Source organism: Orcinus orca, chromosome 1 (assembly GCF_937001465.1).
Source record: "Orcinus orca chromosome 1, mOrcOrc1.1, whole genome shotgun sequence".
Taxonomy (NCBI): Eukaryota; Metazoa; Chordata; class Mammalia; order Artiodactyla; family Delphinidae; genus Orcinus; species Orcinus orca.
In genome coordinates, this window is record NC_064559.1 from 14,513,070 (window position 1) to 14,539,761 (window position 26,692).

The following is a 26,692-nucleotide window of genomic DNA, read 5'->3' on the forward strand; positions in this document are numbered from 1 at the left end:
GACCCCAAATCTGTTGGCATCTTAATCTTGGAATTCCCAGTTTCTAGAACTGCGAGAAATAAATGTTTGTTGTTTAAGCCACACTGTTGATGGTATTTTGTTATAGCAGCCCAAGCTAAGGAAGGTTCTGAATAAAATTTGTTTATGGGATAAAATTGCATTTCTTAAGGAAAGTCCAACTATCAGTGATGTCAGGGTAAGACTTCTCTGATAGAGTGTGAAGCACAGAGGCACATTGTAGAACTCAGGCCTATAGATGCAATTTTCTATTTATTAAATCTCTCCCTCTAACATCGTTAAGAGTCCTTATTATGGAGAAACGATTATTTGTGATTATCCTGTCGAGGGTATTTTTCCAGATTTCTGACTCTAGCTAGTGCAAAATCTTACCTAACGTAACTAGAGGACTCTTCCACACATAGGTTATACATAATGAATAAAAACATCAGGCCAAAAGGAAGCAGATAATACTAAGAGCATCCAAAATCAGGATCGTGTGCACATTTTTCTCTCTCCATCCTCCCTTTCCTTCTCCCCCAACACTTGCAAAAGAATTTGTCTTATTTTACGTCTTCCTTCTTGCCTATAATCTTCATAGATCTGCAACATTGCCAATTCTACAGCAATCACCACAAAGTTACTGTACTGGAATAATACTTCTTTCAAACAACTGCCAAAAAGCTTATTATGTTAGTCTCTATCAAAGAGGCTGGGATTTTTTTTTTTCAGTCTACTTCTAACCATGCTTCATTTTGTTTGCCTTTCAGTCTCTGGAAACAATTCTTGAGAAATAAATAATCAAACAATGGAATACACTGAGAGAAGTAATGAGGAAAACATGTTAACAAAAACGCGAATGCAACTTAGAAGATGAGGCTGTGTTTAAATATAGCCTGCTGATTAAGGTTGAGGTTTTTTTTGAGCAGTTTGGAAAGACATTTGCTGGTAACACAGATGTGCCAACAGGCTTCTCAAGTAAATATTGACTTCAGTTGACAAAGCCTGACATTTTCTCCAGTTTTTCTGACACTAGCAAGGCACTTGCTTCATAGTATGTGCTTGAAGGTAGAGGGTAAATAAGCAAGCAGATGGTTGCTGACTCTACAGGAAAAACAGGCAGTAGTCCACAGGGAACACAGCTCCCAGTGCCATGGTTCCCAAACATGGAACAGAATGTAGAAAATACATACACATTCCTGGCCATGTTCTAATTCAGAAAGTTTGGAGATTGCCCAGGAATCTGTATATTTTTTAAGTCCCCAGGTGATTTTGATATACAGACAGGTTTGGGGAATTACAGCTCTAAAGGTTCTAGCACAATTATAACTACTGGCCCAGCACCCACATCAGCAGGGCTCATGGGGGCCAAGATGGAATGAGATGTGAAGGATGCATCAGCCTTATGTTCTACAGAGAAGGTCCCTCAAGGTTATGGTTGAAGCACATGGCTACTGTGTCTATTTCTTGCATAAAGAGTGGAATTTATCCCATGGGCTGCCAATTTGGCACCCATTTGGAGCATTAAATTCACTTAGCAAGTCAGAAAGGGAGGCTTTTTAAAAACACCATTTCAGTTAGGGTAAATTTCAACTGCGAATGCTCATACTTTCTTTATTGTAGACAGCTGTGATTGCTCAGGACCGAACAACAGCACATAACTACACCTTGTGAGTTAAATATCAAGGATCTAAATATTCTTTTGAAAATCAGTCAATGAACCATTCTTAGGAAATGCCAACCACAGTGAGTATAATGGATAAATCACTGGAGTTCATCAGACATGGGTGTGAACACAGGTCTACTTCTTACTGGCTACGACCATGGGTATAATTGCTTCATACCAGTTTATCAGTGTCCTGCTCTATGCAATGGAGGTAACAATAGTACTTACAATATAGGGTTATCATGAAGTTATAATGACATGTAATACAGGTGAAGCCTCTATGTCATGATCTGGCACATAGCAAGCAATCAAAAGTGTCAGCTATTAGAGTTGTTGTTATTATTATTATATCTGACACATAGCCAATACTCAATACATCACGATGATGACCATGATGGTGTCCACTGAGATTATTCCTCCAGCCCACCGTCTCCACCACCACCACCTCTGAGGACCTTAAGGAGAAGTAATTAGACATGCTGCTCTTCAGTATCAAGTTCATATAAGATGGGTTGTGAATTATCTCAGGGCAGAGAAGGAGCCATCAATTCTCCCTCTGCATAATAAAGGTGATTAAAATATTTCACAAGAAAGAGAGTCCAAGTTATGTCAGTGGGAAGAATAACGATTTCTCTTGCAGACCAAAAAGAGGGAGGTCAATCCGCATACATTCAGGGCATGTAGCCACCATCTGGAGAAGAAACTCTAGAGCTTCTGCCTCCCCATATATGGGACTAGATCCTGAAGGACAGGCAAACACAGGGGTGGTTCCCTGCCCCTTCATCATTGACATTCAGTGATGAAGGCTGTGGAATTGACAAGACCTGAGCTTGGAACTTAATGATTTCCATTGGGAGGGAATTGTGACGGCACTAGAAGCAGAAAGGAGTGAAAAAGAAAGGAGTCTTAGAAGAGGGAGGTGAGTAGAGAGTTTAGGACCAAGAGAAGTCTGCAAGGCACCCTCAAGTCACCTGGGAAACATCAAGGGAAGCCTCTCCCAGCAGGCCTAGGCAGTGAAACCTTGACCTTTGTGTGATCCAGAAGGGCCAAGGAAATAACCTGGGGAGAATACCAATACTTCTTCCTTCCTTAAAGGTTCCAACGTGTGTGTGTTGGGCTGGAGGATTACCCACATAACCAAACAATTATGGGATACCAGCTGGGTGTCCTACAATTCATCTCAATTCCAACACTGTCAGATCCCACAGGTTAAGGGCTCAGTCCCACATTTTCAGATGCTATTCGCAAGCCCAGGTTGTTACCTGGACTTCTGACTGACTGGCTATGGAGGTTCCCACAACCTCCTCCTCGGGTTCCATTAATTTGCTAGAGTGGCTCAACTCAAAGAAACGTTTTACTTTATGGAAGAGATGCCTAGGGCAAGGTGTGGGAAAAGGGCACGGAGCTTCCATGCCCTCCCCAGGCTCACACTCTCCTCCAATCTCCACATATTCACCAACACAGAATCTCTCCAAATCCCAACCTTTTGCTTTTTTATGGAGGCTTCATTACATGGGCATGACTGATTAAAATCATTGGCTATTGGCATTGATTCAACCTCCAGTCTCTCTCTCCTCCCCAGGGTCAGGGGTTGGGACTAAAAGTTCCAACTCTGTAATCACATGCTTCATTTTCCTGGCAACTGGCCCCAACCTTAGTTACGGTCCAAAACTCACCTCGTTAACATAACAAAAGGCATAAGACATCTTTATGGCTCTCACCACTTAGGAAATTCCCAGTGTTTTAGGAGCTCTGTATCAGAAATGAGGATGAAGACCTCATATATATTTCTTATTATAAATCGCAATACCACAGTTCTCTTCCCCACTCTACAGAACTGTAGAATCGTCAACTAAAGCCCTTCATTAAACATATCTCATGTCGCAAAGGGAACCCTCCTACACTGTTGGTGGGAATGTAAGTTGGTGCAGCCACTATGGAAAACAGTATGGAGGTTCATCAAAAACCTAAAAATAGGGCTTCCTTGGTGGCGCAGTGGTTGAGAGTCCACCTGTCGATGCAGGGGACGTGGGTTCGTGCCCCGGTCCAGGAGGATCCCACATGCCGCAGAGTGGCTGGGCCTGTGAGCCATGGCCGCTGAGCCTGCACGTCCGGAGCCTGTGCTCCGCAATGGGAGAGGCCACAACAGTGAGAGGCCCGTGTACCGCGGAAAAAAAACAACCTAAAAATAGAGTTGCCATATGATCCAGCAATCCCTCTCCTAAGGCATATATCCAGACAAAACTCTAATTCAAAAAGATACATGAACCCATGTGTTCATAGCAGCACTATTCACAACAGCCAAGACATGGAAACAACCTAATTGTCCATCAGCAGATGAATGGATAAAGAAGATGTGGTAATATATATATATATATATATATATACACATATATAAAATGGAATACTATTCAGTGATAAAAAAGAATGCCATTTACAGCAACATGGATAGAACTAGAGATTATTATACTAAGTGAAGTAAGTCAGAAAGAGAAAGACACATACCATATGATACCACTTATATGTGGAATCTAAAATATGACACAAATAAACTTGTCTATGAAACAGAAACAGACTCATAGACATAGAGGACAGACTTGCGGTTGCTAAGGGTGGGGAGGAGGTAGAGGGATGGAGTGGGAGGTTGGGATTAGCAGATGCAAACTACTATATACAGAATGGATAAACAACAGGGTCCTATTGTATGGCACAGGGAAGTATATTCAATATCCTGTGATAAACCATAATGGAAAAAATAAACACTATAAAATATAAAAAAGAATATAATAAGAATGTATATGTATATATATATATATGTATAACTGAATCACTTTGCTGTACAGCAGAAATTAACAAAACATTGTAAATTGACTGTACTTCAATAAAAATTTTTTTTTAATGTTTCATGACTTTATTGAGGTCCAGTGTAGGGTTACCTCAGGGAAAGTCAGGAGGGACTGTATTTCCTGTCACTGTTCCATGGGTGACACCCCTACTATGGACCACAGGCAGCAAGAAGTAACCATTCACAGCCTATCATCTCAGACTTGCCCTGACCCTTCAGAAAGGATAGCTAGAGACACCACTGTGAACAAAAAAGGGACAGGTCTATTTACATCAGGAGTTAATTGCTAGTTGTTTTGATAGATACCATAGGACCTAAAGGCAGCACAAACTATGTTATAAAGCCTTTCCAGGATCCAAGTAATTAAATCTTTGAACATCCTACCAAGAGTGTTTGTGAATTTTCCATTTCTGGAAAGCTTTATAATATGTAGACCATCATCTTGCACAGTTTAGATTTTAATGTTGCTTTTACATAAGAAGCTACACCAGTTGACCTCTCAGATCTTTTAGGTTAAGCTCTTTGTGCCTCTATATTACCAGCAGAAAAATAAAAAGGCCGTATAAAAAGTGACAATGGCCAAAATAGGTTCATATTGATATCACATTTTATCCTCAAAACCTGTTATGAGCAAATGAAAACACTGGGGTTCACAAAATTTAATTTGACCCAGGTCACAGAGCTCCTATAGAATGTTTGAGTCATCCAAGGCTCCTGACCTCAGTCTCGTACTGTTCTCTGGGTCATTCTGAGCCCCCCTGCCAGGGAGGGGTCAGCAGTGGTCCAAAGTTGCTTCATTGCCTAGAGATACTTCGAGGAGAAAGGGGCACTGAACATAAACTTCCCTGTGTAGTTTTAACATGTTTGAATTAAAACGTAAAAATTCAGCTTATCATACAAATGATTCTTTACATTTCTGTTTTGTTTTTCCACTCAGAGAGTTATCGAACTCCTCTATATACTCAAATATTCCCTGATCCCCTCTGTGTAGAACACTGAGCTGAAGGCTGTGGTGCACAGTAGAGGTGGTGCTTTTGCACAGAAGGATGGATGTTTGGCTTTTGCACAAGGACACAGTGGTCAGGGCAGTAGGTCAGAGTTTATTTCGACTGAGGTCCCCTTGCCCCTAGACATGGGCAACAGTGCATGTTGGACAGATGGGGTTAGTCTGTGTCATGATCGAAGGTAGAATTCAAACTTTGATATTCAAGACAGCTTGAAAGGCAGAAAGCACCACGCAGGTCCTAAGATGAAAACTGGACAGCAAAGCACACTTTAGCCACTGAGGAAGACTGAACCCATGTTGCTCTGATTCTAACACAGGACTCACGCCAGTGATCCCTGAGATCTACTTGGTCAAAATATTTTTTAAAGTAGGACCTGTGCACAACATTCATTCTGGTTCCTCAGCATCAGGTTGGGTCTTCCCTTATTATTAGCACCTGGTGGTACTAATGTCTACAGAAGTTTTTGTATGTGTGTGTGTGTGTATTTGTGTAACAGGGAAAAACAAATGTGACTCCATATTGGATCCATTTCTTTAACCTTTGTATTCTATTGGTTTTGCTACAAGTTACTCACTAAAGGGATGTTGCCTATAGCTTGAAGTATACATAATACTAAAATACCTTTGCTAAATACCTTAAGCTAAAATACCTTTGTTTAGCTCACAGGAAACATCCTGACCCGGCCCACCTATAAACGGCTGCAGGAAAGAAGAAGTTAACACATACCCTCCAGAGTCTGGCCAGAACCAGGAAATATTTGTAACAACTTATTGCCTTTTATACTTTACATCCTTCTCTTTGCTCTATAAAATAAACCAGCAGGGCTTCCCTGGTGGCACAGTGGTTAAGAATCCACCTGCCAATGCAGGGGACATGGGTTCAAGCCCTGGTCCGGGAAGATCTCACATGCCACACAGCAACTAAACCTGTGCGCCACAACTACTGAGCCTGTGCTATAGAGCCCACGAGCCACAACCACTGAAGCCCACGTGCCTAGAGACTGTGCTCCACAACAAGAGAAGCCGCTGCAATGAGAAGGCTGTGCACCGCAACAAAGACCCAACACAGCCAAAAATAAATAAGTTAATAAATAAATAAAAGAAACTAGCATCCAGCCCAGACAAAATGGTTCTTTGGGACACTTGTCCACCATCTTCTTGGTCTGCTGGCTTTCTGAGTAAAGTTTCTATTCCTTGCCCCAAAACTTGTCTCTTGATTTATTGGCCTGTCGTGCAGTGAGCAGTACAAGCTTGGACTCGGTAACATGTGTGAGGGAGAGAGAGACAGAGAGTGAAGGAAAGATGACCTCTCACTGAGAACCACACGTCCCCCCCCCTGAATTTCTGCAACACTTCCAACCCCCTAGGCCTGAGACCCACAGAGAATCCTATATTTCAGTCCATGATTCCATAGCCTTCATAGATATCCTATGCACTTTGAAATGTTTAGTTATTTAGTTTGTAAGAAACAGAAGTAGAAGAATTGTGTAGGAGAGTAACGAGAAAGAAAATTTCAAAGATGAGGTTTGGGCCAAATTCTGAGAACCAGAATAATGGGCCAAGGGGAGGTTTGGGGAAACATTGGTTTTTTTCTTTTAGAAACACATTTTGGAAGCTATCTGGATGTTTAGCGTCTGTAAACCAAAGATATACGTAGCTGACTACTCTTCAGCCAAAGATTTTGATAGCTTTTAAACATTGTCTTTGTACATTTGCCACAAGTTATGCAAAGAATGCATTTCCCAAAGGTTATATTTAAGTTACATGTTGCAAATCAAATCATATTTTAAATGTACTCAGGGGCCTTGCTATTTAAAGAGCATTTTGTCTACTGAACACATGTACATATGAATGTATGTGTGTGTGTGTGTGTGTGTGTGTGTGTGTATGTATACTAAATTCATCTTGGCTTAAAAATTGGGTGAAACTGTGGTTTACTCACTCACTAAATTCACCATTTTTAAAACTTGCTTTTCTGTAGTTTTCAAGCATTTAATGGCCTGAGACAGTAAAAACAAAAAACAAAATGAAACCAAAAAAAGCTACTGCCCTAGGTATCTGCCTAACTTTCAGACAGGAAGACACCAGTTCATTGTCATTTACTTCATGCGCACAATAAGCTATCTGAAGTGTCAGAATGTCTGGTGATAGTGTGTTTTATTTTTAAGGGTATCAGAAGGAGGAGGGAAAGAACTGCCTGCAATCTCCCCAGTGTCTCTGTGGAATATTGTTTGTCTGTTTTGAAGGACACGGTGAGCTGGTGAAATGGGGAGGGGAGGGAGAGACTGTTCAAGGCAATGGCCTGCCGGTGGGAGGAGGAGGTTGCTAAATCCAGCTCAAAGGAACTCCACACATCAAAGAACTGGTTTGCTGAAGCTCTGCTCCCAGACCTTGCTGAATCACGCAGCTCAGCTAGACACAACGAGCCTGTTGCTTGAATTACCCAGCGCATTGCTCCAGTTTCCCCTTTTGCTTTGTCAGCAGGAACCTTTACTCGTGTGCATATAAGCATCACTCACATTTGCATGCAAGAGCCATCTGTTTATTTTTGCACAGACTGGCTGGAACCTCCTCTGAATATTTTCTGAATATTTTTCTGGTCATCTTGATCTTGAACAACCCTTTAACTACCCCCATTTCAAGGCTCTTTCTCACAAGACTTTCTGTTCTGGGATAAATGTGTCCCAGGGCAGAGATTAGGACAATGCCAGGGAGATAAAAATGCTGTCAGGGCAGAGGTGGGGTCATGGTACATCCCACCTGCCCTGACTCTACTTGTTTACAATCTCTCCACTTGGCCACACCACCTCCCTCTCCATGTGCATATTCATCATGCATCACAAATCATGACCAAATGTGGGGACATGGGTCATTTAGCCGATAATAATTGTACAACTGGAGCCTGTTTATCAACCCTGGAACAAATTAATACCAAATCTGAGGTTATGTTGATGTGATGTTTGAATATGCATTTAATTCAGCCCAATGACTAAAAAATTCCATTAATTATCTAAAATTCTGTCTATGAGTTTGACTGCTTTTTTACAAAATTGACTGTTTAGTTTCATGTTGATACCTCCTGTGAGTAGCTTATTCTCAAAAGCAGAATTTGTTCCTCCTTCTCAAACCCAACATGTCCTTGGAGAGTTCAGGGAAACCATGTAAAGACCCTCAAGACTTATGGAAAGAGCAAATGCGGAGGGGGGTGACTTAAAAGGGTGATTTTTTTTTTTTATTTTTTGCAAATTTGCATTTGGAATCACAGAGTTTAAGAACAATGAAATATGATGATGAGTGGGACGCCATGCACAAAGCAGGCATAAAAGTAACTGAAATTTCTCACTGGAGTAATTATATTATCACATTCCCTTCCAATATTCATTCCATCATTGGCATTCAATCAAATAGATCCCTCGGTGAAAGCCACTTCTACCAATACTGTATAAGAAAAGAACCTTGACCTTTTAATAATTTCCATATGGTCTCTCATATAATTCATAGAAATTGAACACTTACTAAGTGCAGGTATTGTATTAGGGATTTTGCAAACATTATCTTAGTTCAATTAATCATTATTTCCTTCCATCTACTAACTTTGGGCTTTGTTTGTTTTTCTTTTTCTTGTTCCTGTAGATGTAAAGTTTGATTGTTTATTTGAGATTTTTCTTATTTCTAGTGGTAGGCCCCTATTGCTATGAACTTCCATCTCTGAACTGCCTTTGCTGCATCCCATAGATTTTGGAATGTTATATTTCCAGTTTCATTTTTCTCAGGGTAATTTTTATTCCCCCTTTGATTCGTTTGTTGACCCTTTGGTTTTAGTACCATGTTGTTTAATCTCCACAAGTTTGTATTTTTTCCAGTTTTCTTCTTTTTGTTGATTTCTATTTTCATACCATTGTGGCTGGAAAATATGGTTTCAATCTTTAATATTTATTGAGTCTCGTTTTGAGGGCTAACATGCAATCTATCCTGGAGAATGCTCCATGTGCACTTGAGAAGAATGTGTATGCTGCTGCTTTTGTATAGAATGTTCTGTATATATCTATTAAGTTTGTCTGGTTTAATGTGTTAAGGCCAATGTTTCCTTACTGATTTTCTGTCTGTATGATCTATCCATTGATGTAAATGAAGTATTAAAGTCATAGTACAATTACTGTATTACTGTCAATATCTCCCTTTACGTCTGTTAATAATTATATATTATTAACAAAATATATATATTAATAAAACATATAATATAAATATTATATTTTCCTATTCTCTACAGTTCTATCATTCTTCTGACCCTAATCCCTGCTGGTTTTCAAAACCTGATGTTTTGGGGGCTTATGTTTCCATGTTGGCTCCAAGGATCAGAGTTTCTGATGTGGGGCACAATCTGTTCATTCCTCAAGGGAGAGTTCCTTGTTTTAGGGAGACCCTCCTGGTTGTGGGTTGCCATGCCTGTGGTGGGGTCCTGGGAAAGGACTTGTCTCTGCCTCTTCTACCATCTCAATGTGTCTTATTTGTATTTTGTTGTGGAGGTGCTGATCATCTAATTCTCAGGGTTTGTGGAGGGGTGGATTTTTTTCCATATATAAATCCCAGCTCTGTCCAATCCCAGAACCACAGAGGTAGACAAGTGACCAAGAAGGCCAATTAGAATCTCTATCCCAAGAATTTGAATTTTGGGAGACACAGGATTCAAAATCAGTTAGAGTGAAGTTGTCAGAGCTGAGTATCCTAAAGTTACAACAGATTTCACATCACTGGAACTGGATCTCTGGGACTGCCTAGATCTTCTCCTTTGCAAAGGCTGAGTTTCAGCTCTTCCTTTGACTCTGGAAATGACCTCGTTTCCTTCCAACAAATTCCTTTCGGGAATGCTTGTGTTAGTCAGAAGTAGTTTCTATTCCTTGCAACCCAAGAACAGCAACCGATATACTTAAAAGAGTTTGGTAAGTTCTTAGATCTCACAGATACTCAGTGGCAAAGCTGGGCTTTTAACTGAGACTTGTATGACTACAGAATTCCACAAATAGCCATTAGTTATGCTGATTCATTTACCCTGTCTCATTCATCTCATGGCTTTTATAGTTCTTGTAGCAACAGGATTTGTGATTTTTGCTTTTCTGCTTAAGACTTTGGCTGGTTTCTCATTAGTAGAACACCTCAGCCAATTCAGGGTTGTTTTGCTTTATTTCTTAATTTCTGCCAGAGAGTACATTAGTAGTATTAGTTGGACAAGTTATTTCGCTTATCTGGATGTCTGCCTCCTCATCCCTTTATGACATAAAGGGAAGGCGGAATCATATAATTACAGGCAGCCTTCAAAGGAGGAAGTTAATTTGAGGGTCCTCTCTTTGCCTAGCAGAGGTGATGGAAGACAGTCAGGTGAGCTTGAGCTGCTGAGACACAGGCAAACTGTCCAAAGCCCTGAGGGAAGATGATGTAAGGCCTTGCAGATGAGCTTAATAGTTTTCAAACTTTTGTTCACACTTTCATGTCAAAATTTTTGGAGTGTGCACTGCCCAATACAGTACATTATTTTTGTAAATGATAAACATTTACTACTGAACCATTCTGTCATATGATAAAATAAATGCAAAAAATAAAAATTTAAAGAATACATTAACAAGCATAAACATAAGTTATAATATTTTATTTCTGCATCTGCGTGATTATTTTCTGCACCTCCTAGGGTACCCACACCTACTTTGGACACCACTGAATTGGAAGTCAAAGAAAGGAATCCCTGTAATAAGTCTAGATAAATTCTTTCAGATCATGATTTTTGCTGCTGAGGGATTTTTTAAGGCCCTCCCTTCCCCTCAAGGTCAGCGTATAAAAATAGTGTTCATTCACAGTACCAATTTAGCAGTTATCATATTACATTAATCCATTTTTATAAGTATTTTCCCATCAGACTATGACATTCTTGGGACTTTCCTGGTGGTACAGTGGTTAAGACTCCACACTGCCAATGCAGGGGGTCTGGGTTCAATCCCTGGTCGGGGAACTAGATCCCACATACATGCCACAACTAAAAGTTCACATTCCACAACTAAGGAGTCCACCTGCCGCAGCTAAAACCTGGCACAAATAAATAAATAAATTATTTTTTAAAAAATAAAAAAAAAAGACTATGCCATTCTTAAGGGCAGAGGCTATGTCATATTTATCTTTGCATTCTCAGTATATGGCTCTAACACAGTTATAGCACAATAGATGCCTAACAAACAACTGTTTAATTGAATAGAAACCCACTCCCTCTCCTTCAAGTCTGTCGGGCCAGGGCCACCACTGGAATAGTTGTTGAGGCCCTCTGAGCAGTTGGCTAGGGTCCCAAGCCCAGCAGCTTTGGTCTTAGCCCAGCCTTACTGTTGAACAGGAAATAATCAACACATTTTAAACACAAACAAATGCAAAGAACTGAATATCAAGAAATTAGCCTGAGAGCTCAGAGAAGGAAATCTATTAAATAAATAGCAATATATTAAAAGCTCTCTTTGTCTTCAAATACTGATCTCTATCAGAGGAATGGGCAAGGTTTCCAATATGGAAATCCTGGAAATTACTCTGCAGTAGGAAAAACTCTCATGTGTGTCTCCGGGTTCTCCCCAGTAGCTATTGTGAAAAAACTCCATGTGGCATTAGGATCCCTCCATGGTGAGTTACATTGCCTGTGTATGTAGTTCTTTGGTCTGGAGGCACTTAGGTTTTGCAATCATGGTCTTTAAATCAGGTCAGGAAATCATGCATATGTTTCTCGGTTTCTCTATTCCCCTGACTCTATATTATCAGAGCTTATGGATGTGGTGTAGGTTGCATCTTGCATTTTTGTGAAATTATGCAATTCAGTCTTCTTTGGCGTCCCAGAAGAAGCCTGGGAAAACTCACAATGTCAAGTTTTTCTCTTTCCCTGAGGAGGAAGTGGAATTCCATTCCTTTGTCCCTACTGCTTCCCCCCCCCCCCCCACCAACCCCCAGAGGACAGAGCTGTGTACCAGAACAATTGACCAAGTAAGGTCCTGCACTCACATCCTTGGAGAGGGAAAAAATTTATCAGATTCCCAGGGCTAGAGAGATTTCATCTGTCCAACTTCAAGGACTGTTCCCCCACACATTTTCAAGTGATGAAACAAAGGAATATCAGACCACATCCTCCATCTGGTGAATGAGGTAGAGCAATACACGGCAGAAAGGATGGGAAAAAGACAAAGCGAACAGAGAGAGGTTGAGGAACTAAAGATGTCGCTCCTGGAATCTGGCACCAAATGGATTATTTAACCTGAGATAGGGGATATTTCTCTTGAGATAAGATGTTTATAATGAATACAGAAGGCTCTCTCCTGGAGACTAGAGCTATATGAGGCTTGACTCAGAGTCCTCGGACAGGACACACAGCCCGAGAAGATTTATTCAAGTCCCTTCTCCTCCTGCACAAGTGCTGCCTCAGTTGTATGTGGTGGGTACTTTCAGATGCAAATGTGACATTGGTCACTGGATGCTAATCTCAGTTGCTAGTCTCCTTGTTCCTCTGTCCAGGAGAAAATCGGCTGGAACACCAATGCTACTGCACAACATGCAGTGTCACGGCTCTGTGCCTACTATACTTTAAAAAAAAAAAAAAGGAAGAAAAAAGTCATGATAAAATTTCCCCCTCCAACAGTGCCAATTATTTATGGGCTTTCTCGAGGTTCAGTGCTATTCAGTGAAAACCAACCACATGGAACCCCCAACCCCTCCCCTCCCTGTACTTCTCTACGAAATTCACAATGGGCAAACCAAAGGTGTGTCTTTCCTTGGTCAGATTTTTCTCTCTGAATCTGTGGACAAAAATATTACTGTAGCATTTGTGCACCTGAACCATTCTCTCCCTTTTGCACAGAAGACATTGCATTTGTCCTCCTGATCCTGGAAGAGAAGAAACTGTTCACTTGAGTACGTTTTGAAATTCTCTCCTTGAACTGGGTTTGGTTCCCATCATGGCTAGATTTGCAACATGAGTTTGAGTGGTCTACAGGGCTGTCAGCAAAATAATATCACCCCTTTGTGGAGGAGTGACGGGCTATACAAAGAGTGCGGCTTGTTTTATCTACTCATGCTGGCCACCAACTTTGTAAAAAACAGTTTCAATATTTTCCCACAGAATGTATGCTAATTTAAAAAAATGTATATAACATAGACAAGCCAAATAATTCCACTACTTAAAGGTAACCACTATACACACTCGACATGTATATCTTGCTTGTCTTTTTTCTATACATGAATTTTCTTTTGACCAAAAAAAGAAAATTTACTATATATACTGTTTTATATACCACTTTTTTACCAAACAAAATATACTGTATATTTTTCATATCAGACATTGTTCTAAAAATTCATTTATAAAGGGAATATATATATTAAAATTTTTTTTTTTACCTTATGGTATACCATAATTTACTTAACTAATCTCTTATTTGGGGAGACATTTGAATTTGCTTTTTTTTAAATTTATTTTATTTTGGCTGCATTGAGTCTTCGTTGCTGCACGTGGGCTTTTCTCTAGTTGCAGTGAGCGGGGGTTACTCTTCGTGGCAGTGCACAGGCTTCTCATTGCGGTGGCTTCTCTTGTTGCAGAGCACGGGCTCTAGGCACGCAGGCTTCAGTAGCTGTGGCGAATGGACTCAGTAGTTGTGGCACACGGGCTTAGTTGCTCTGCAGCATGTGGGATTTTCCCAGACCAGGGCTTGAACCCATGTCCCCTGCATTGGCAGGCGGATTCTTAACCACTGTGCAACCAGGGAAGCCCTTGAATTTGTTTCTATTGAAAAAATTCTTTGGATAAAATCTTCACTTTGGACATACTTATGATCCTTTCCTAAAGATCAATTACTAGCCGTATAATTACTATTCCAAGGGTAAAAAAAAATGATGTCTTTTGACTCATCACCGAATGGCTTTCCAAAAGACTATACCAAGATTATACCAATTTACAAGATTATACCAATTTAATATTTTTTGGCATTTTGATAGGCACCCACCAAAAGGTATCTTATTATTGTTTCATTTTGCATTTATATTGCAATATTTCAATAGATATTACAGTAAACATTTAAAAAATTTACTGCTCATTTGTAGTGCCTCTTTTGTGATACAGTATTAACAACTTTTATATGGTCTTCTATTGGGAACTGAGTATTTTTCATATTGATGTGTAAGAACTCTTTATATATTGCATTCTATATGATGCAGTTTTTTTCTTCAATTTGATGTTTGTCTTTCAATATTATTTATTGTAGGGGACATGTAAGATAATTTCCCTTTTATATGTTTACTAAGAACTTTAAAAAATAGAGATGCAATAAGATAAATAAAATATAAATACCTGAATATCACTACCCAGAGATAACGAAGACAATGAAGAAATTTTTACTTTTAGTAAGATTCAAACCATTTAAATATTTTCTATTATGGTTTCTATCTTTCATGTTATTCTTAGAAATATCTCCCTTACTTTATAATCACCTGCATCTTTTTATATTCCTTTTTTTTTTTTTACTAGATCTTTATTGGAGTATAATTGCTTCACAATATTGTGTTAGTTTCTGTTGTACACCATAGTGAATCAGCCATATGCATACATATGTCCCCATATTCCCTCCCTCTTGAGCCTCCCTCCCACCCTCCCTATCCCACCCCTCTAGGTCATCACAAAGCACCGAGCTGTCTCCCTGTGCTATTCTGCTGCTTCCCACCAGCCAACTATTTTACATTCTGTAGTGTATATATGTTGATGCTACTCTCACTTCACCTCAGCTTCCCCCTCCCACCCCATGTCCTCAAGTCCATTCTCCATGTCTACATCTTTATTCCTGTTCTGCTCCTAGGTTCATCAGTACCATTTTTTTATTTTATTTTTTTTAGATTCCATATATATGCATTAGCATACAGTATTTGTTTTTCTCTTTCTGACTCACTTCACTCTATATGACAGACTCTAGGTCCATCCACCTCACTACAAATAACTCAATTTCGTTTCTTTTTAATGGCTGAGTAATATTCCATTGTATATATGTGCCACATCTTCTTTATCCATTCATCTGTCGATGGACATTTAGGTTGGTTCCATGTCCTGGCTATTGCAAATAGTGCTGCAATGAACATTGTGGTACATGTCTCTTTTTGAATTATGGTTTTCTCAGGGTATATGCCCAGTAGTGGGATTGCTGGGTCATATGGTAGTTCTATTTTTAGCTTTTTAAGGAACCTCCATACTGTTTTCCATAGTGGTTGTATCAATTTACATTCCCACCAACAGTGCAGGAGGGATCCCTTTTCACAACACCCTTTCCAACATTCATTGTTTCTAGATTTTTTGATAATGGCCATTCTGACCGGCAGGTGATACCTCATTGTAGTTTTAATTTGCATTTCTCTAATAATTAGTGATGTTGAGTGTCTTTTCATGTGCCTTTTGGCTATCTGTATGTCTTCCTTGGTGAAATGTCTATTTAGGTCTTCTGCCCATTTTTTAATTGGATTGCTTGTTTTTTTGATTTTGAGTTCCATGAGCTGTTTTTATATTTTGAAGATTAATCCTTTGTCTGTTGTTTCATTTGCAAATATTTTCTCCCATTCTGAGGGTTGTCTTATTTATGGTTTCCTTTGTTGTGCAAAAGTTTTTAAGTTTAATTAAGTCCTATTATTCCTTTTAAATTAACATGTAAATCTTTCATTCATTGGGAGTAATTTTGGTATAAAGTAAGGCTGTAACTTTGTTATCTTTCCAAATTCTCTTCCTTCTGCCCAGTATATCTCTCTCTATAAAGTATAGATATTTGGCTTTCTTTCTGTAGAAGGGTAGGACAGTGAATAGAGGAAACTGTGAGGAAGCCAAATAGTTCTGGGAAAAGCAAGGAACTATATCAACAGCAGTAAAGACTGATGAACGCCAGTGGTCACATACAATAACTAGGTCAAAAGGGGGTCCCATAATGTGCAGTGAAATAATGGAAGAGCTATGGATGGCGAGAGGTGAGCTGACTGTTGACATTCAATTTCTAGCCCTCTGTCTTTTCCTCTGCCATCACTTACCACCCCTGCTGCCGCCTCCTGGGAAGAAAAAAAAAAAAGCCTACTCATTAAGGTGAGATGGAGTTAAGGCACAAGGAAATGTATGAACCCAAGTGAGAAATCTAGTGACCAGGATTTGCGGGCCCTGGGGTTGGATAGTTGAGACACCAGGGAGGGTATCAGACTTTGCTCAGTGCCATCTCTGGAGGACAGAGTGAAAGCTATGGCTCTGTGTGTATTGTTAGTGGCTTTTCACATTTTAAACAACTGGCTTACCCTGACTCCTAATCACATGAGAATTACGTAGTTCTATGATTTAGCTGAGACTATCTGCCCCACCCTCCTGGATACTGGCCAGGCCTCTGTTAGAGCAGCTTGCTAACGTTAGCTGCCCTGACAATGTGGAGAACTCAGGCAAGCCAGCTTCTGCTTCTCCCTGCCTCCCTGTTAAAGTACTGTCTGACCTGAGCTAAGATATATGTTCATAAAACCACTTTGCTGTTTCTGCAGAACAGGTCCTCTGCGCTAGAGCTTGGAAACACTCTCAGTATCTTACCGTCTAGAACTCCTTTCTGTTGGGTGGACCACCTTGAACGCTAACCCCAGCCTGCTTAATTGGAAGTTATGTCTAGTCTAGTCTCCCTTGGATAAACAGAACTCTTCGACTCTGTTCTTGGCTTGCCTTCTGGACTTTGGTACTAACACACCACTCACTGCTCTTGCTTGACCTGTCAAGTGCTCACTCAGAACACATGCCGGGCCTGATCCAAGCACTGGTCTCCCTTCCTCCTGGCCACTCTGGCCTCCAGGGATCCAAGACTGGATGCCAACCACCCATCTCTACTCTCAAATTGTTCGTTACTGACAGTGAGATTTCCAAGTCAGTTAAAATAAAACTTTGAGTTTATTTTCATCGCTACAGAAATTGACAACAATTTTTCAAAATGTTTGATGAAATCAAGTTTTTCTCTCTGAGTCTTTTGGCTGCCTACTTTTGGTTGGGGGGAAGGGGGTTTGAAATGTATTCCTAATTGCTCACTGAAGCATTTTTACAATGGCTGCTTTAAAATCTTTGCCAGATACTTCTAACATCTCTGTCAGCTTGCTGTTGGCGTCTACTGATTTTCTTTTTTCCATCCATTCGAGATCTTTTTAGTTCTTGATGTGACAAGTGATTTTTGATTGAAAACTAGACATTTTGTATATTGCGTGCATTGTAAGAGATAGATCTTAATTAAGCCTTCTGTTCTAGCTGACTTCTTCTGACATTGCTCCAACAGTGAATGTAGCTATTGCTGAGCAAGGCTGGGAGTTCCCACTCCATACTAGGTACTAGGCTCCATTGACACCCCCTGGCTGGGAGGCATTGGAGCTGCCCCCTTAACTGCTCCCCATGTGGCCTCTTCTGATGGAGGGTGGGGGGACCTCATTATTAGTGGGTTGTGAGGAAAGTCCACTCTACTAGACCTCCTCTGATACTAACCCAGGGGAGGGGGAAGGATGTCTCTGTCCACCAAGGAGGAGTGGAAGTTCTGGTCCCTCTGGGAGGTCTGAGACACCACCCATGTTGGAGGGAGTGGGGGGAATTGAAGTGCCTCATTACAGCCTCACGAAGATGGGAATATTGCCTCCCCAGCCTTTGCTGGCAGGGGTGGGGTGGGACCATGGTGTTTTCCTTGTTGTTGGCAGAAGCAGACCAATTATTGTCTAATAGTTTTCTGCCATTTTCCTGGTCCTCTGGTTGAGAGAGCAGGCTCTTGGTAGGGCCTTTTTTGTCTGCGCCCACTGGTATTTGGGGATGCCAGCTTCTTGAGACTTGTGTCTGAGAAACACGAAACAAAAAGAAAACTCACCACTAAGTTGCTCTTCTGTTCCCAAAGTCATTAGTCAGTCAGCCGTCTCTCTTCTTTTCAGAATCATCTTATGTTTGTGTTATATATAATGTCCAGGCTCTTCCATTGTACTTAGTGGGAGAAATACCCAAAAGCACATCTGCTCCATCTTTCTTAAATCTTAAGAGACAGAAATAAAAGCAATAATATAGGAAAATATATACCTCTATGTATGAAACATATAAATTTAAAACACATACACGTATGAATTCCTACCACGGGAACACCAAATCCCATGCTTCTTTTATCTGGTTTAATTTGCCTCAATACTTAGGTAAATATGAATAGTTTGTGTTCAGAAAGAATCTTGTCAGGAAGAGTCAGAATCAGCTAAATGTGGATCTCTCTCTTTCAACATCTAATTAGACTTGTTACTGTCAGTTATTTCTTGGTTACAAATCATCAGTAGTTCTTATAATTATATCTGTGTAAAGAAAGGCAGGGCAGTTCTTCTTGATGCCTGCAGTTCTGAGCAATGTGAAAGCAAGTCTAAGTTCTTATATGAAACTCAGATGGAATACCCGTGTGTGCTTGCGTGCGTGTGTGTGTGTGTGTGTGTGTGTGTGTACACATGCATACATGTCTATCTATCTCTCTATATACTTACTGTTAGCAAATGTTTAAAGTCATGGCAAATTTTTTTGAGTATACTTTAAGAAAGAAACATAATTTATATCTTCATGGAAACAAAAGTGAGACATGAAATGTAGAGATGTCTCTGACCACAGCACTTTCCATCAACCTAGAGCTCTTCCAGAAAAGCAGGTCGAGTAGTGAAATAACCACCCCACTGGAGGCCAGGGGCCTGGATTTGCTATTAGAATCATAAGTTGTTGGACTGAGCTGCTTGGCTTTGTTCTGTATCCTCGACCTGGCTTTTATGTCTCCCAGGACTGGTGGAAGGAAATGCCAATATGCTGCAACACAGCTACAAAGTAAAAGAGATGAGAAAAGAAAAAGATCCTCTGAAACTGAACCTGGGTCTCCCTAAGAACGCATCACCAGATCTGCCTTGTAAGAGTCATCTGCCTCTGCGAGGCAGAGGAGAGGGAGCCAGGAAACAGAAAAGTCTTTCTGCAGAAGTCAGCGCAGGTCCATCTCCAACTGTAGCAGTGACAGCTTCGTCACCTGTGTAAAGAGTTTGGAGAGCTCTAAGGAGTCTTGACTTTCTGCCTTGACATGGCAGAGGAATCCTGTTTCAGGCTTTGACAAATCTCGATCTATCTTCTCTCAGCACGTGCAGCATGAATAAAGAGATTTAGCTTGTGGGAGGCCCTGTTTCATGTCTGCTTTGATGCAACCTCTTCAATTCAGACTCACTCAGGCACCCACCAGCCTATACAAACACATACTTACATTCACAACATTAGCTCAGGAAACCCTGTCCTAACCTTGCCTCCTACACCACCATCCTACCTAACGCCAAAATGCTATTGTTTGGGTTCCAAAGAAGCCAATACTGCTTGGTTCTTGGACTTAAGTTTTGCACATAACTACCACGGTTTAAAATGCAGCTCTCTCTCAAAAACTCTGACCAGGTTTGCCTTCCTGGCTTTCTACCTCCCTTCCTCATTCCCACCCCCACCAGTGCTGCTTCAGATAGGACCTCACCCTAGCTTCCAGCCATAGAAGGGGACTCTCAGCCCCAGCCACCTGACCACACCCTGACAGTGTGCGGTCTTGAGCAAGCTGTTTACCCTCTCTGAACCTCAGTGTCTTCATTATAAATAGTACATTATGTTACCACAAAGACTCGTGTAACGCTCTGATGAGATATTGCATGCCCACTATTTAGCACAGTGCTTGGTGCATAACAAAGCCCATCTCTCCTTCTCTTTCTCTCTCTCTCTCTCTCTCTCATCTCTATCTCTACCTCTATCATCTCTCCAGATCTGGGATAGTATCAGAGGAATTATGTTTTGTTCAAGACACCCCTCACTTTCAGAAGGGCATTGATGAAGTAGAGTATCCAAAGGAAAATCAACCCCGAATAGATAAAATGATACCAATAACTATTATCGAACACCTATGTGCCAAAACATTGTACAAGCAAACAGTCATTTTTGTCATTTATTCTTGACAAAAGCCAAAAAAAAGGTAGCTATTACTATCCTTACTTTCCTACTGAAGAAACTGAGACAGAAAAAGTCAACTTGCCCAATTATCACAGAGTTCAGAGGGGCAGAAATGGAATTCAATCCTAAGTCATTTTGATTCCAAAATGAGAGAACAAAACAAGAGAACAAAAATGGACCATCAAATGGAAAGAGGAAAAACTGGAATCACCTCAGTATAACCAAAAGAAAGGAATCTACTACACAAGACAATGATGAATTCATGGTGTTGCTATCCAAAGTTGAGAAATCATCAGACGAATTCATGGAAATAATGCAAACTTTAAGTAATATACAGGCTTTGGAGGACAGTAGAGAGCTTGAAAATCTCATTGGTATCTCCCATGCATCATGTGTCTTAAAAAGAGAAATGCAGAAAACAAAAGACCTAATGACAAAAGTAACAAAACAGAAACTATTTGAAAAGAAGAATTCAGGACTTCCCAACAAAGGCATTTCGAAGAAATGCACTCACTATGAAAACGCCAACTTCTGTATCTGCCTGATCATATTTAAAGGAACAGAAGAAGTGTTTGTAATTAATCTGCCCAGTATATACCAGATCATAGCACAGGCAGGTGCATGTCTAGATAAAATTTCTTGCAGCTAATTTAAACTTTCTACACACACCAGTAGATAATCTCAACGTAAATAATACATTTCTTCTTGACCCTTTAAAGTAAGCCAATGTGTAGAAGAGGATCTTGACTTATATTTTGTATCTCATATGCTTCTATATACTTTTAGCATTTGTGGATAGACTTAATATATATCCAGTAAGTATATATTCCATCGTCTTTTCACTACATGACCCTGATTCCTGCCATGTGATATAAGGGGAGAGTGAGGGAACTGGGAATATTTAACAGGCTCTCAGACTAGGAGGAACAAGGGTGCAACATCAAGAAATCTCCAATAGCTCATTCTACTCCAAGGTCCTATGATGTAATGACCTGCAGGCAATGGGGCCAAACTAGGAAACTGGAACTTGTAGCCCTGCTCTGAGTGAAGTTCTAGCTCCAGGAACTTGACCTTCCGTGGTTTTCCCTTGCCAATACCTTTACTTCTCTCTGTGCCATAAAATAAAAGTTTCTTTTTCCCATAACACAAGTTTGGTATATTTATGAAGTGCTGATTTTCAGAGGAAATAGGCCCTGTCTTTAAGAATTGGTGGAAAGTCCCTGCAGGTAGCCCTGCTGTTCAGACAGACTGAGGGCTGAAGAAGTAGCACCTGAAGGCTAAATAATAACAATAATAGCCAAGGCTTGGGGAGTGCTTACTGTTTGCACTGTTCTACATGCTTTCATGTAATGGCCCATATAGTTCTCATAACAACTCCATGGCAGCTTCCAAATAATATTCTGCTATTTCTTATGTCTTCTGGAATTTTCTTACCCTGGATGTATGATTTTAGGCTCAAATGATACCTCATTTAAAAAATTAAGACAAATCCTTCTGAACTTATTTTTCAGTATGATCTTTAACAGTGTGGACTCTGGAGCCTGCATTGCCTGCCTGGGTTTGAATCTCAGCTCCACTACTTCTTACCATATGACTTGAGGATAATACAATATTGCTGAATAAGATTACTAGGAGATGAGGAAACTTAAGTAAATTGTCCAAAGGGCCATACGAGTAATAGAGCTGAGACTTAAACCCTAGTGGAGTTGTCTTCATATTTCTGTCCCATAAAGGGATTGTTGGTGTTAGGTTGGTCTTTGCAGTTGTGTTTCCATCCAGCTGGAATGTCCTCACAGAAAAACTTCCTTCCTCTCCACCTAAAACCAAAGAAAAATGGAACTTTCAGCACTTTGCCAGAAAAGTCCTTGGTACTTCTGTTTTATTGATTCAACTAGACTCATGAATATTGACTGGAAAAAATGCTATGTGCTGAGCACCATCTAGGGATTGGGGATACAGAGGTGAATAACACATAAAACACTTTTCTGAAAGTTGCTCGCAGTCTATTAAGGGAGGCATACCTGGAAACCAATAAAGTTAAAAGTAGTGTGTGAAGGGTGCAGCAGTATAACATTTCTGAAATTTTGACTGATTTCTTTTTTAAGCACCTTAGATTCTCTCTTTGCCTTATCCCCACTCAAGCACGAGGCCAACCCACCCCTACTGCCATAAAGAGGGATGTGACCCAGGCATCATGGAGTCTTCCCAGCTTGAGTGTATAAAAGTCTAAAACCTCAGGGAAGAGAGATTTAACTCAAATATTTAAGGATGGAAGAGAGAGAGATAAGGAATGTACCAAGCCATTGGAGACAGGTTCCTGTTCAGGAAAGCATTTGTTCGTTTATTCACTCATCTTTCACTCACTTATGTGAGTGATGTTCAACTCATGTTTATTAAGTAAATCCTATGGACCAGGGATTGTTTTAAACACTGGGGACACAGTAGTGAACATCACAAAGTCCCCGTGCTTCAAGACGCTTATATTCTTGTGCACAAGAGACTGAAAGTCAGCAGATAACCAGTTAAACATATGGGACATCAGATGGTGATAAGGGCTGTAGAAAAAAAATAAAGCAGAGAGGGGAGGGAGAGGTTGGGCTGGAGGTGGAGTGGGGAGGAGGTTGCTGTGGTATCAGAGAACAGCCTCTCTAGCCCAGTGACTGAAAGGGGTAAGGGAGCAAAACATGGCTCTCCAAAGAAAGAACATTTCATGCAGGGGGAACAGCAATTCAAAGGCCCTGAGACAGGAATGTACTTCATGCATCCATGGAGGCCAGTGGGGTTGGAATGACTGAAGGGGAGAGAGCAGGAGATGAGGTCAGAGAGCAATGGAAATCCAGATCATGCAGGACTTTAGAAGCCAATGAAAGGAGGTTGGCTTTTCCAGCAGGTGAGATGGGAAGTCATTAGTGTTTTGTGCAGGGAAATGACTTGATTTGACTTTTAAAATCATTTTGGTGCCTATATTGGGAATTGGGAGGATGCAAAAAGAAAAACAAGGAAGAGTGTGGAGACTGTTATGATAATCCCAGGAGGGATGATGGTTTCTTGGACCAAGGTAGTAGCAGCGCCAGAAGTGAGAATTGATCAGATTCAGGTAGGGACCCCAGGATACACTGATGGGCCAGATGTGGAATATACAATAAAAAGAGCTATCAAGATGGAACAAAGATTTTCAGACTTGATCAAGTGGGAGCCTAGAGGTTTAGGTTAGATGAGACCTTAGCATTCATTCACCCATTCCACTCCTCTCATTCATAGTTTTGGGAGAAAACTAGGACCCAGAGACACAGAGCATCTGCCCTGGTCACATAGGAAATTAGAGACCAGAGTGTGAATTCCTGAATTTCAGTCCACTGGCCCTTTCTCCTTCCTCTTTGGCGTCATTGATTTGATTTTTTTATTGTCACAGGCAGCACTCACCAGTGTTCCGGCTGAAGAGAAATGTATATCTGCAAAATAGAATAAGAATTGCAAAATCAATAAATTTGTGTTTTTTTAAATGATGTCCTCCTCTGTTTTTTAAAAATAATTTTCAGAACTAGTTTTAGATTTACAGAAAAATACAGAGTTCCAAATACCTAGTTTCCCCTGTTATCAGTATCTTACATTAGTATGATAGATTTGTCACAATTAATAAATGAAAAATGAGTTTTTATTAACTAGAGTTCATATTTTATTGTTTTCCTTAGTCTTTTCCTAATACCCTTTTCTTATTCCAGGATCCCTTCCAGGACACCACAGTATATTTAGTCGTCATAGATCCTTAAACTCCTCTTGTCTGTGAGCCTTTTTTAGAGTATCCTTGTTCTTGACGGCCTTGACAGTTTTGAGGAGTACAGGTCAAGTATTTTGTAGAACTTCCCTCAACTGGAATTTGTCTGACATTTTTCTCATAATTAGACAGGAGTTTTGTGTTTTTAGGAGGAAGATGGCATGACATTTCATCACTTCATATCAATATCACACTTCATATCAATATCACACTTCATATCAATATCACACTTCATATCAATATCATACATATTATGAATATGATTTATCATTGTGGATGTTAACCTTGATCACCAGGTGAGGTGGTATTTATCAGGTTTCTCCTCTGTGATGTTACCCTTTTATTCCCCTTTCCATACTGTCCTCTTTGGCAGGAAGTCACTATATGAGCAGCTCACACTTGGAGAGTGGGGTATCTTGAGAGTGGAATATCTACATAAATTATTTTGAATTCTTCTTCATTGATCTGTTTATTCTCCCCCACCTATTTATTTATTCAATGATTTATTATATCCGTATGGACTGGGCAGGGCACCAAGAATCTGTGCTACATCTGACACAGAAAATGGATGGATGAGTTGTTGGACAGATGAAGGCTTTTTTACAATTGACAACAGAAATTGTAACAAGTACATGTCCACACAAGAACCTGTACGTGAAGGTTCACAGCAGCATTTTTCATAATAGCCAAAAGGTAGAAACAACCCAAATGTCCATCAACTGACAAATGGATAGACAAAATGTAATATAGCTATACAATGGAGTATTATTTGGCCAGAAAAAGGAATAAAGTGCTGATACATGCTACAACATAAATGAACCTTGAAAACATGCCAGTAGAAAGAAACCAGTCACAAAAGACTAGATATTATATGATTCTATTCACATGAAATGTCCAGAATAGGGAAATTTGTAGAGACAGAAAGTAGATTAATAGTTGCCTCAGGCTAGGGGACAGGCTAGGGAGGTGATGGCTAAAAGGTACAAGGTTTCCTTTTGAGATGAAGAAAATATTCCAAAATTGACTGTGGTTATGGTTGCACATATCTGTGAATATATTAAAAACCATTGAATTATAGACTGTAAATTGGTGAATTATAGACTGTAAATTGGTGAATTATATCTCAATAAAGCTGTCTTTAAAGGGAAATTGTAACAGCATGCAAATTGAGAAATATAATTTGGTCTCTTTTATACTAACATTAGGCTGGATTGTGCTTTAAAGTGTATTCCTGGTTATCTTTGGTGTGGAAATGAACAGAAACAGAGACCATTTTGAAATGTTGGACAACAATGCAAAAATACTCATATTCGGTTCTAGAAAACATTACAGTGATTTTGAAATAACTGATTCTCCTTTCTAATTGTGTTTTGACTAGGTGACTATAAATTTGCCTTCCTTAGATGTGGTACATATATATAATGAAATATTACTCAACCATTAAAAAGAAAAAAGAAATAATACCATTTGCAGCAACATGGATGGACCTAGAGATTATCATACTAAGTGAAGTAAGTCAGAAGGAGAAAGACAAATACCATATGATATCATTTATATGTGGAATCTAAAATATGACACAAATGAACTTATCTACGAAACTGAAACAGACTCACAGACATAGAGAACAGACTTGTGGTTGCCAAGGGGGAGAGAGGTGGGGGAGGGATGGATTGAGTTTAGGATTAGCAGATGCAAACTATTACATATATTACATATAGAATGGATAAACAGCGAGGTCCTGCAGTATAGCACAGGGAACTCTATTCAATATCCTGTGATAAACCATAGTGGAAAAAAATGTATACATATAATACATATATATATATATAACTGAATCACTTTGCTGTACAGCAGAAATTAACACATTGTAAATCAACTATATTTCAATTAGAAAAATTCACCTTCCTTGAGTTCATAAACACAGACACACAGGGGAAGTATGGGCAAGACATTTTCTAAATGGAAAGTCAACCTGGAGGCGAAATGTGCTTCGGGCAATCCACAAAGAAGAAGAACAATATGAGACTAATGGACAGTTAAACACAGATATGCACGTACACACCACACCACATGATGTTTTACCCTTCAGCTGACTCTCTTTCCTTTCTCTGTTTTCCTTCATTACCTTGGTTACCACCTCAGCTATGAATAAATGACTCCACACTGTTTAGCCTAAGGCTTAATGAAATGGGCTCTTTAAACATTAAATGGAGCCAGATAGACATAAGGAGAGATACAGCTCTAAGCATATGAACTTGAACTTTTTGGCAGATTCTGACCAGCAAATACACAACACTCTTCCTGAGAAGAAATTAGCTCATCATTTGTCTGTGGAGTTGGCCCAGGGCAATCATTTCTTTCTGAGTTCCATCTACAGGCCTGCCATCCCTGTA

The 26,692-nt window shown here is 40.0% G+C and overlaps 1 protein-coding gene across 1 annotated transcript; it reads left to right on the plus strand.

Annotated features, from left to right (window-relative positions):
- Positions 1-1,820: 1,820 nt before the first annotated feature.
- LOC125961212 (centromere protein R-like) lies at positions 1,821-21,265 on the plus strand. Its single transcript, XM_049697725.1, has 2 exons — positions 1,821-1,874; positions 20,676-21,265. Exons 1-2 carry the CDS (start codon positions 1,821-1,823, stop codon positions 21,171-21,173), a joined length of 552 nt encoding a protein of 183 aa, XP_049553682.1. The 3' UTR covers positions 21,174-21,265.
- The last annotated feature ends 5,427 nt before the right edge of the window (positions 21,266-26,692 follow it).